The 11,819-nt window shown below is 61.6% G+C and overlaps 1 protein-coding gene across 3 annotated transcripts; it reads left to right on the top strand.

The window, feature by feature from the left end:
- The first annotated feature begins 1,145 nt into the window (after positions 1-1,145).
- Positions 1,146-11,180, top strand: CLCF1 (cardiotrophin like cytokine factor 1). Of its 3 annotated transcripts, XM_029207293.1 has the most exons (4): positions 1,253-1,372; positions 2,519-2,616; positions 7,666-7,832; positions 9,687-11,180. In XM_029207293.1, exons 3-4 carry the CDS (start codon positions 7,680-7,682, stop codon positions 10,179-10,181), a joined length of 648 nt encoding a protein of 215 aa, XP_029063126.1. In that variant the 5' UTR covers positions 1,253-1,372; positions 2,519-2,616; positions 7,666-7,679; the 3' UTR covers positions 10,182-11,180. The 3 variants fall into 3 exon arrangements, with proteins under 3 accessions (XP_029063127.1, XP_029063126.1, XP_029063125.1); XM_029207294.1 differs by lacking the exon at positions 2,519-2,616 and having other exon boundaries at positions 1,146-1,372; positions 9,687-11,130; XM_029207292.1 differs by lacking the exon at positions 1,253-1,372 and having other exon boundaries at positions 2,396-2,616.
- Positions 11,181-11,819: the final 639 nt, after the last annotated feature.

Genomic DNA, 11,819 nt, shown 5'->3' with positions numbered 1-11,819 from the left:
TATTACCAAGTGATTTAATTGGCGGTCCGGTTCTAGAGCACTCAAGCCTTGGAGACCAAGTGACCGTCCCCCAAGAAAAGCCACAGAGTGGGGATGTCTGCAGGCCCCCAGATGAGAGCTGTTTCCTTTGCACGCTCCTTGGCAGCCCTCTGTACAGGGAGGAAGGGAGACCCTCCAGGGAGGGTCTGGGCTACGGGTCCCCTAGGGATCCCGCCCTGGCAAGTCCCAACCCAGGCCTGAGGGAAGGACACAGGGAGAGCGCTCCACACTCAAGACCACCCCCACCCCAGCACCGGAAAAAACCTACAACCCAAACCCCAAAGGCAGGAGATGGCCAAATGGCTTCTTGGGGAAGCATTTCACAAGTGGGGACTCTTGGTCTGTCCATCGCCTTGAATTTGAGCGGTCCCGCTGAGTCACCCCTGAAGCCTCTGGTGTTGAAACTGGTCCGGTGCCTCGTGCTGATTAATGAATTACAAATCCCCCACCCATGAGCACTCTCCTGGCGGCTGGGAAGAAGAATGAAGAACCCTGTGAACTTGAGGGAAAAACCCTCAGCCAAGTGCCCTCTTCTCTCCTCCACGCTGGGCAGTGGGCCTGTGTTGCCCTCTTCCTGCCCCCCACGGGGCATTGTGAGCCGGTTAGTCACCTGCCCCAGCCCCGGAGCCTCGCTTAGCCTCAGCTTTTGGAAATGGGACAGGCGGCGGGACAATAGGCAAGGGGGGCGGTCAGCCCAGACAAAGGGCAGCAGGAAAAACACCATCACTTGCTTCGAAGCCAGCTCGCTGGCATTTGGGAGGATGTGTCATTGCATTTACTCAGGGGGAGGGGGAGGGGAGGGAAGGTTAGAGACTTGGAGGCAGAGGTAGGGTGAGAGCTGGGACCCCGCCGGGCAGGGGGCAGGCGCCCCGGGCCGACACCGAGGGAGAAGAAAAGGAGCGGCCGGCTCACTCCCCTGGCTCTTGGGAGTTTGCAGAAGCACTGATGCCCTCCCGCCCCCTCCCCCAGGAGGCCCAGGGTGGTACCGCCGCAGCCTCGCCTCACCTCACCCCCCCTCGGTGTTGTGGGAGGGAGAGGAGCCCCAGAAGCCCTCCCTTCCCTCCTCCCCCCTCCTCCCCCCACCCCGGGGAGGGCCGCTACAATTTGTGGTTACAGCTTTACACGTCAGAAAAAAAAAGTTTGCAGAATGTCCCACACCGAAAAAAAAAAAAAAAAAATCCGAAACCGAGCGAAAAAAACCTGCGAGTGGGCCTGGCGGATGGGATTATTAAAGCTTCGCCGGAGCCGCGGCTCGCCCTCCCACTCCGCCAGCCTCCGGGAGAGGAGCCGCGCCCGGCCCGCCCGGCCCCCAGCCCCATGGACCTCCGAGCAGGTAGGAGCCAGGCGTCCGAGGCCCCGGCCCCCGCCCGGGAGCCGCGAGATCCGGTTCCAGTCCTTCCCCCTGGGAGTCCCGAGCCGGGGCCCGGCCGGGGAGCCGGGCGCTGCCCCCGCCAGCGGGGCTTGGGCCAGGGGAGGCACGGCCGGGCGCCTTCGAGAGGGGCCGGGCGGGGACGCGGCATTCCTTGAGTCCGCTCGGCGGGGAGCCCCGGCGGCCCGCAGACCTGGGAGGCGGCCACCTGGAGCCCGGCGAGGCGGGGTCGCGGGATCCCGGAGGAGAGAGCCCCGCGCAAAAGTCGGGGAGAGCGCGTCCGAGGCGGGAGCGGGGCTGCGGGAGGGAGACGCGGCGCGCGGGGAGAAGGGGGCCGGGAGAGGAAGAGGGAGGGAGGGAGGGAGGCACGGGGAGCCCGAGGCCGGGCCGGCGGGAGGCGAGGAGAGGCCGACACCTCGGGCCGCGCCGCTCTCCCTCCCCGGCCCGCCGGGAGGGGAGGGCGGGAAGGAGGGCGGGCGAGAGTAGAGAGGAGGGCGGAGGGCAGAGCGGAGCCTGGCTGGTCCGGGCCGGGCCGCGGGAGTCGCGGCTTCCTCGCTGCGCGCCGCGCGGCCGGAGCCCACCATGCTGCCCGCAGCGGGGGAGCCGGCGGCAGGTAGGGGTCGGGCGGCAGGGCGGGAGGCGGCAGCGAGACCCCCGGGCCGGCCCGCCGTGGCCTGGGAGTGATTAGTGCGGGGGGCGGGCACAGCCCGGCCGGACCGGGCAGGAAAGTCTGTCACCGGCCGGGGAGCTGAGGCAGCGGCCGCTCGGCCCCGGCGGCCCGTGGGAGGGCGGGCGGGCAGGGCAGGGAATTGACGCGCGGGAAAGGGCAGCGGCCCGGCCGAGCCCGGAGCCCGGCGCCCCGGACCCCGCCCCCGCCCCCGCCGCCGGGAAGGGAGAGACCGGGCGGGAGCGGGCCGGGGGCGGGGCCGGGGGCGCGGGGGCCACACAGGGGGAAGGCTCCGCCGCTTCGGGGAGGGGGCCGGGAGCGAGAGGTCACCAACGAGGGTGAGGGCCGGCCGGGTTCTCGGGCCGAGCCCCTCGAGGGAAAGCCCAAGTCCCCGGGCCTCGCCAGAGTCCCCTCATCCCTGCTCTCCCTACCTTCCTTCCCAGCAACTCCACACTGCGCTCCAGAAGCCCTCCCCAGACTCCCAATCCCAGAGGACGCGTCCCTGTTTCCTCCTGCGCCCGGCCTGGCCCTCCCCGCTGGGGTAGGAGGGGGCTGCCAGGAGGGGAGGGGGCTGGAGGCTTGGCTTGGCAGGAGCGGTCCGAGCCTCGGAGAGAGGCTGTGGGTGCAGGCACTGGACCCACTCCTCTGTCAGGCGCTCTCTGACCCTGACCCATACAGGCTGACACCTCTGAGCTTTCACTGTCCCCACGGACCCCCTCCCGGCTCCAGGAGCACACAACTGTTCCCCCCGCCCCCGCCGTAGGACACAGGGATACATCCCCCTGACAGATCAGACCCATTCCCCCCACTGGCTCAGACACCCTCGCTGCCCTGGAGCCAGGCACTCACTCAACCAGGGGAGGAAACGGGCATCAGGCAGAGGTGGCAGCAACTGTCACCCAGCCGCCCCAGAAGTCTCTCCTCCCAACTGATGTAATGGCTCCCTCTCCCCCTGGCAGAGCCCTGCGCTGGGCCCGTTCACACTTCTGCACACCACCCCTCTCCACCAGCTACTCCATTAGTGACACTTCACATTCCTCCCCACAATCCCACCTGCCTATTCACACCCTGGCTCCTGCACGCTCCCTCTGAGCCCCTTCCATACCCGCTGGATAACAACACCTTTTCAAGCACACCCACACAATTGCCGGACTCTTTCCTTCATGTTGCCCCTGTGCCTGCCTTCTGTTGGCTGCCCAGCTCCCCGGCTCCACCCAGGGTCCTCTTGCAGCACCATCCGGACCCTCTGGCTCCAACAAAAGCCCAACTCCTGGGTGGGAATGGACTCCACAAGGCTGGAAGGCTGGCCCGCCCATCTGTTTCTTTCCCTGGGCCTCAGTTTCTTCTTCTGTCATTTAGGCTGGAGGAGAAGGGCAGGGAGGGGGCTGCTCATGAGCACAGCAGGGGTGGAGCATCACGTGGTCTGGAATTTCACACGCACAGTGCAACCCCTTCACACAAGCCCAGTCACCGGATGAGCTGGTGACAAAGTGAGGTCTCCTCACTTCTGGGCCTGTGTGTACCCACTCACTAAGCCGATTCTCAGTTGCCTGGGGGATAGGGAACCAAGGAGAGGATGGAAGGGAGAGAAGGAACAGAGGGGAGGGCAGCCAGCCTAGAGGACAAGGAAAGATGGGCTGTTTCTTTGGGCCCTTCCCTGAGAAGGGGGTCTGGGAGGTGACCCCCAGGGCCGTTTCCTGGATCTCACACCACAGTGGACCCACCACCCCCTAAACCACTCGTCCCCTCAGTGCACCTCAACAGACCCCTCCAAGGTCACCAGGATGCCGGTCCCGGTCTGGCCTTTCCTCTGGCTCCCACATTCAGCCCAGCACCTCTGGAGCTCTGCGATGCCTCCCCGGCTCCTACCTGTTAGGCTGATGGCTCTTAGCCACCAATCCCAGGTGCACGGTCTCCTGGCTGACCTGTCCTACCCACCCTGACTACCCTGGCGTATTTGCACTGCTGAGCACCCTACCTTCACTGCGTGAGGTCACACTGGGGGAGACAGGCTGAGGGGGCAGCTGCCTAAACACACGTATACGGGTATGCCTGTCTGTGTAGGCGTGTCAGGGTGGCCATGCGCTTGCGTGGGCTGAGTGTGTGTGTGTGTGTGTGTGTGTGTGTGTGTGTTCATGAGGGGGGGCCCCGGTTCCCAGGGCCCAGGGATCTGGATGGAATTAGGGGCTGGCCCGGGCGGGGGCCAGGATGGGGGGGGCCGCAGCAGGAAACGTGAGCTGCTCTCATTAGCTCCTCACGTGCTCAGCTGGATTTATAAACACAGGGGAAGACGGGATGTAAACAATCAGTGGGCAGCAGCCAGAGGCAGAGCTGGGGCGGGGGCTGGGCGGGGGGCCAAGACTCTGGGAGGGGGCCCAGGAATCAGACCCCGGTGGCCGGTCCACCTGCACACCATGAGCCTGGAGAGGAGGATGGATGTGAGGGCTCCAGGATGCCCACTGGGCTTGCCCTCCTAGGAACACAGGCAAGTGGCGAGCTGTGCTGAGTTCCAGTGCTCACGACTAAACCACAGGTGTTCCCTGCCCCGGAAGGCTTTCAGTTTTGCTGCCTAAGATATGGGACATCTTGCCCAGAGTGGAGGCTGTCCTAATAGAGTGTAGAGCCCTGTCACCTTACTCCTCTCCTGGCCTCTTCTCCCTCTGGATTTCTGAGGCTCCTTCCCTCTTTCTGGTTCTCTCCATGGGTCAATCCCGAAGCTCCTTCAGCTTCCCCCCCCCGCCCCCCCCACCAGCCTTCAGTGACACAGTTACCTCAGAACTGAAATATTCCTGGAAACACCGGCCTTGTCTGGTTAATTTCACGAGCCGTTTTTCTGCCCAGATGACTTCGCTCTTGTTTTTGCAAAGGCTTCTCCCCCTGCTGTCCCTGTATAGGGAGCCAATCCTCCCCAGGGATGTCCCGCAGGGCCCAGAAGGGGAGGGGGCAAACAAGGCCCAGAGCTGGGTTCCTGAGCCCCCCTACCCCCCCGCACCACCGTGGGCCAGGCAGAGCCCAGTCCCAGAACTCTGGCTAGCAGGGCTGCCCGGAGCAGGGTGTGGGGTAAAGAGGCGAGCCTAGTGCTCAACTGCTGCTTCAGCTGGGACCCTCGGCCTTGCCACTAACTGCGAGAAGAGACCAGGCTCAATCCTGAAAGCTACCTCAAGGCTGCAAGGACTGCTGCCCACCTCAGCAGGTCTCCAGCCTCTGAAACTAACCCCACATTGTACCCAAAGGATCCTGGAGGTGACTCAGCCAGATAGCCAGGCTGAAGGCAGCAGAGGAGAAGGGCCTGGAATTGTGTTGGGATGTGAAGAACGGAGAATAGGAAGGAACTCAGAGAGTCAGCAGGAGCTAGGGGTGGAAAGGAAGAATGAGGAAGGGACCGTTTGGGAGGGAAGCCACAGGCTGCAGATGGGGAAGAGGAGAAGGGGAGCCTGTCTCCCCAGGGAGCAGTTATGAGCCTGATCCTGCTTTCTGTCCTAAAACACACATGGGTGGGGCGCACACTCACACACACACACACACACACACACACACACAGCCTAGAACCAAGAGCCCTCCACCCGAGAGGGCAGGGTTCCTGAGACTAGTGGCAGCCCTGCTACTGCGTTCTGTCAGTGAAGCCAGCCAGGAAAGCATCTGAGAGTCAGGACTGAGCAGCTGCGCCACTGCCAGATTTCCCACCTGAGCCCTGCACTCTCAGAGGCATTCCATGGGGTGTGACTCCTAAACCCCTCCTCGTTTGTAACCCTCTCTAAAGCCCCAACCCAGTGTTATGACTGAGTCTAAACCTACCTAGTCTTCTTAACCCTTTCTTAACTCCACACTTACCTTAAGTACAATCAAATTGTTAAACCCCCATCCAACTTATTTCTATCAAAGCAACGTATGTCATTGTAGAAAATTTGACAGTATATAATGTAAACTATACGGGGTTTTTTTGTTGTTTGTTTTTTGTTTTGCGGTACGCGGGCCTCTCACTGTTGTGGCCTCTCCCGTTGCGGAGCACAAGCTCCGGACGCGCAGGCTCAGCGGCCATGGCTCACGGGCCCAGCCGCTCCGCGGCATGTGGGATCTTCCCGGACCGGGACACGAACCCATGTCCCCTGCATTGGCAGACGGACTCTCAACCACTGCACCACGAGGGAAGCCCCATAATGTAAACTAGAAGAAAGAAACCACTCGTGATCTCACACCTACCCAAGCTCAAAGCCCAAACTAGCCCTACTCTTGCTGACAGGCCATGCATCACCCCATCTGACAGCTAAATCAACAAATTCACAAACCTTAGCCTCAGCCAACCCTCTGCCTGCCCAGACCTAACCACATCCCCCAGCTGGACTCAAACCTCAACCACACTCAGTCAGCCAAATCCCAACAAACTAACCTGAAGCTTTGAAAGGAACCCAGTCCGTAAACCTAACCTAGCTCAATGCCAATTATAGCCTTACTCTACCCTAACCCTCATTGCCACTGCCAGTCCCAATGCCCACTGACTCCTGGCCTAGTGCTCTTGACCTTGGACCTCACCTAAAAGCTGGGAAAGTCATGTTTCCCAACTGCCTAGTCTGTCCTCACAGCATTGACCCCCTGGCCTCTGGTATACTGCGGGGCCCAAATCCTCCAGCACCATCATCAGACAAGCCCTACTCGGCAGATACATCATATTCTCTCGGCAGATACATCATATTCTCTCCCTCTCTCTCTCTCTCTCTCTCTCTCTCTCTCTCTCTCTCTCTCTCTCTCCCTCTCTCTCCCCTCCTCCTGCCCCCTCTCTTCGCTGCAGGCAGATCACCGGGTCTCATTCAGGTCACACTTTTCCCCATCCAATACCCTAGAGGAGAATGGGGCAGATCTCCACACTGCAGCCAGCCTCTCAGAGCGACACTAAATCTCCTTCAATCTAAGTCGATCCTACACTTTCCACACCCGGGAATCAAATCCCAGAATGTACCCACCACCGCCTGCCGGAGCCAGCCCCGTGTCCTTCAGCCCGCCCCTGGTGGTCCACAGCTCCACCTTGCCTCTGACCCGGGTGGTTTGACCCTATGTCCTGCCTCTGGCTCAACTCCCACTCCTGGCCGCCTCTGGGGCGCCCCTCTCAGGGCTGACTTCTCTCAGTTTGAAGCTCTGACACGTGTTGTTTCCCAACCCCTTGGCTCCCCCTAAGCTGCAGTGGGACCCGGAGGGTGGGACAGGAGGCCGAGGTACACCTGGAACCTGGGAATACTGATTCTGATCCGCAGTCCCTTGGCCTGGTCCCCCATGTACACACACACACGCGCACGCACGTGCACACACACACATACGCATGTCGGCACACATAGCGACTTAGCTGACGCACAAGTACTCTCCAGTACCTCCTGGTAGACACACAGGCCAAGTCCTCTTCCTCAGACACAAACATGCCTCCGTGCACACACTTTCTCAGGCCAGGAGCACTCCCCTCTTCCACTCCCTGCACCTCCCATCTGGTGGTCCACCCTCACCCCCTCCCAGCCTATGGTGGGGACAGACACCTGAGGGGCTGCTAGCTAGCTTCCTTGACCGGGCCGGGCCACCCTCACGCTTCTCGCCGTCTTGTCCACAGGGGACTCGTGGGGGATGCTCGCGTGCCTGTGCACCGTGCTCTGGCACCTCCCTGCAGTGCCAGCCCTCAACCGCACAGGGGACCCGGGGCCTGGCCCCTCCATCCAGAAAACCTATGACCTCACCCGCTACCTGGAGCACCAGCTCCGCAGCTTGGCTGGGACCTATGTGAGTATCCAGGGCAGCTCAGGGGCTGGGAGTTGGGTGAAGAATGGGAGTGGGGGAAGAGAGGCCCACCGGTGGGGGTCCTGGTGAATGATGGGGTGATGGGGAGGGCCTGTCCCCGCCCTTCCCTCTTAGGGAGGGCGCCCCTCCTCCCCATCCCTGGCCCCAGGACTAGGCATGTGGGCAGGCCTCGCACCCGCCTTGGCCCGTCGCCCCGCTGGCTGCCGGCCCAGCCGCCCGCCTCCCCCTGGGGGCCGGGGAAGTCTCCTCTGTTTACACCGTGTTGTGGTGTCTCTCGCGCACGGGTGGGGCTGGGTGGGGATGGAGGGGCCCCACCTCCCGTGCCTGTGTTCCAGCTCGTCTCTGCCCCAGACCTGGGGCCCTGCAGCTCTGGACCCATGGGCCTCCCTTCTGTCTGCCTCTCCCATCCTAGCTGGGCCTCCTAGGGGGGACTTGGGGGAAGGGGGCTGCAGGGAACCCAGGCCAGGAGTGGCAGGGGGTTCAGGGTGTAGTTGGACCCTGTGCCATAAGGATCTGGGGGCGGTCCAGAGGTGCTCAGAGAGCCCAGGAGGGAAGGCAGGAGGGTCAGGGTTCCGAGGACCGTGGGGAACTGGCCCCTCTTCCCGTGTTCCTCTTCCACATCCCAGACCCTACTTTGGAGCCAGGGAAAGAAAGGGGAGGAGGGTGGCGGGGGGGGAGCTGGCTCCGGCCCCAGGATACACCGAGGAAATGAGTTTGTCTCTGTGCTTGTCAGCGTGGGAACCTCCCCCGGGCCCTTGCCTATCCCAGGCCTCGCCCCTCGCTTCTCCCTTTCTCTCCCAGCTGAACCATCTCCCTCGCCCTTTCCCGGGGCCCCAGGCCTCTCCCCGGAGGCTTGGCAAGGCTCTCTCCTCTTCCCCAGACTGTCCTCGATACCCTTCCTCCTGCCCAACTCTTGAGATGGCCTCACTTTCTTCCTTCTGCAGCCTCGCGCCTATGAGCGCTTCTTTGGGGGCTTAGTGAGTACCTTGTCCCCTGCCCTTCAGCTGGTGGACCATGCGTGCCAAGGGGCAAAGGCAGCTCGGATGGTCATGAGCCCCTCTGCCTTTCCACCCAAGGCAGCTTGGATGCTCACGGGCCCCTCTGCCTTTCCACCCGCTCTTCCCTCTCTGGTTTCCCGTCCAGAAAACCTTTGCTTGACTGCTACCCCCCTAGCTCCCGACCCTTTTTCTCCCCGGGCTGCCAAATCTCTTGAAGGAGTGGTCTGCAGCCTCTGCCTCCACTTCCTCTCCACCCACTCACTCCTTAACCCCCTGCAATCTGGCTTCGAGGCCACTGGAACGGTTCTCTCCAAGGTTGTCAGGCACCTCCTTCTTGCCAAACCCAATGGCATTTCTAAGGTTCATTCTCCTCGCTCTCTGTTTTGCAGCCCCACTGCTGAGCGTTGCTGCCTTCTTGAACTCCTCTCCTTGGCTCTGACTCTCCTGGTCCACCTTCACCTCTGCAGCCTGGCCTCCTGGGTCCTCATGGCTCCTCTTCCTCTCTGTCCCAACCCCCACGGTGGGCGCTCTCCCAAGGCTGGTACTCTCAGCCAATCAGCGCATCCTTCCTGAGTTTCTCCTGCGTGTTATTCTCTTTCTGCACGTCTCCATAGGAGAGCTCATCACCCCCATTGCTTCAACTGTCACCTCCATGCAAATGACATCCCCGGAGAAACTTAACTTAGGGGAGGCCCGAGAACAGAGAGGCCTAGCGTGGAGGTGGGGCCCGTGTCAGGGGACACAGGAAATAGCAGCTTTGGGGGCAGGTATCTCCCGGCAGGCAGGCGAGCTGGCTTCTCCGCCCCCCTCCCTCCCCATCGCCCTCTCCTTTTCACAGCTGAACTACCTGGGCCCCCCTTTCAACGAGCCTGACTTCAACCCACCTCGGCTCGGGGCGGAGACTCTGCCCAGGGCCACTGTCAACCTGGAGGTGTGGCGAAGCCTCAACGACAGACTGCGGCTGACCCAGAACTACGAGGCCTACAGCCACCTCCTGTGCTACCTGCGTGGCCTCAACCGCCAGGCCGCCACGGCTGAGCTGCGCCGCAGCCTGGCCCACTTCTGCACCAGCCTCCAGGGCCTGCTGGGCAGCATCGCGGGCGTCATGGCAGCTCTGGGCTACCCGCTGCCCCAGCCTCTGCCCGGGACTGAGCCCACCTGGACGCCTGGCCCTGCCCACAGTGACTTCCTCCAGAAGATGGATGACTTCTGGCTGCTGAAGGAACTGCAGACCTGGCTGTGGCGCTCGGCCAAGGACTTCAACCGGCTCAAGAAGAAGATGCAGCCTCCGGCAGCCGCAGTCACCCTGCACCTGGAGGCCCATGGCTTCTGATCCCTGACCTTCACCACCGTCTCTTTCCCCTCCCCCTTCAAGCCCTGCTCCCACTCTGGGAGGGAGAAAGGCGTACACCAACACTTGTTGAGCCAGGAGACAGAAGCCATGAGCCTCTAGCCCTCCCTGGACTGGGAGGAGGGTGTGATGCAATAAGGCCCATCCCCTCCCCGCTTCCCTAAGTCCTACGTGTCTGGGGAAGAGGTGCAATAGGCCCCATCCCATTTCCACAGGACGTGATGCTCAAGGGAGCCCACAATGGTTCAAGTTGGTGCAAGGCTCTCACAGCTTCCTGCTCCCTGCCAACCACTTGCCAGCCCACCCAGCCCCTCAAGTGGCACTGCCAGGAAGCGTGCCTGTAGGGCAGGGAGGGGGCCACCATCGCATGTGCCTTTCTGGGGTGAAGCCCTTTGGCTGCCCTGCTCTCCTTAGATGGGTGTTGCTCCCCTACCCCCAAATAACTCAATACATCCGATTCAGGAAACAAACACAGTGGCAAGTCCAAACAGGAAGAGATGGGATCAAAAATGGAAGAGGTGGGATCTGCATTGGAGGTAATACTGAAAGCAGAGGGGCAGGGACAGACTGGACCCAGGGGTCCCCAAGGCAGTCGGTGGCACAGGGTGGCAACCAAAAGGACATTGCCTTGAATTTTCTTGCCAGCCCCAGGGTGCCTCCAATCCGCCCCCTTTCCCAGGGTATCTGTGGGTTGCCCAGGCTGGGGAGGGCAGCCATAGCCACAGCCACAGAACTTCCTGAAAGTTTACATTGCAGTAGCATTTCGGGGTGCGGGGGGGCAGCTCCCCCAGGCCCTGCCCCCCAGCCCCACCCACTCATGACTCTAAGTTTGTTGTATTAATATTTATTTATTTGGAGATGTTATTTATTAGATGATATTTATTGCAGAATTTCTATTCTTGTATTAACAAATAAAATGCTTGCCCCAGAACTTCATCTCTTTGCTTGGCCTTGCCCCGCCCCCTGGCTCTCCTCCTTGCTCTCCGGGCCTTCCCGCCTCCTCCCCCCCCCCCCCCCCCCCCCCCCCCCCCCCGCCCCGGCCCTACACCTGCTGGTGGAGGGCCAGAAGCCCAAGGGTTAGCTCAGGAGATGCCAAGAGCTGGGGAAGAGGCTCTCTCCCCTGTGTCCACTGGGAAGACATGAACACGGCAGACTCCACTGCTGCCCCTCCACCTACCCCCTCCTCTAGGCCTCCCAAATATCTGTCTGTCGCTTACTTTCCTTCTCCCAGCCTTTGCTCGTCTACCTCACTCTGGCTTACTTTAGTGGTCTTATGGGTCTGTCCCCCTGCACAGCTGTCTTTCTGCCCTCCGGTGCTCTCTCCGAGCCCCGCGCATTTAGCCCTCAGCTTCCCCAGGACACCCACCTGTGGCCGGCTGCCGGAGTCCCTCAGCAGTGACCCTCACCTTCTCAATACCCTTCATCTCCCAGGGAGGGTGACAGACTGAGGCCAAGTATCAAGTCTCAGCTGTGACTCTACACTTTTCTCTCCAACATAAAACAGCCGATTGGGGGAGAGAGAGAAACTCATATTGGACCGCGAGCAAACGGGACAGATGCTGTTTGAGGGATGACCTAAGATCAAATCCCAGGTCCATAACCTACCAGCTGAGTGACCTT

This window comes from Monodon monoceros, unplaced genomic scaffold, assembly GCF_005190385.1.
Source record: "Monodon monoceros isolate NGI ecotype Baffin Bay Population unplaced genomic scaffold, NGI_Narwhal_1 Super_Scaffold_7, whole genome shotgun sequence".
NCBI classification, from domain to species: Eukaryota; Metazoa; Chordata; class Mammalia; order Artiodactyla; family Monodontidae; genus Monodon; species Monodon monoceros.
Note: the sequence above shows the minus strand (reverse complement) of the source record. Positions and strands in the feature narration are given on the sequence as shown.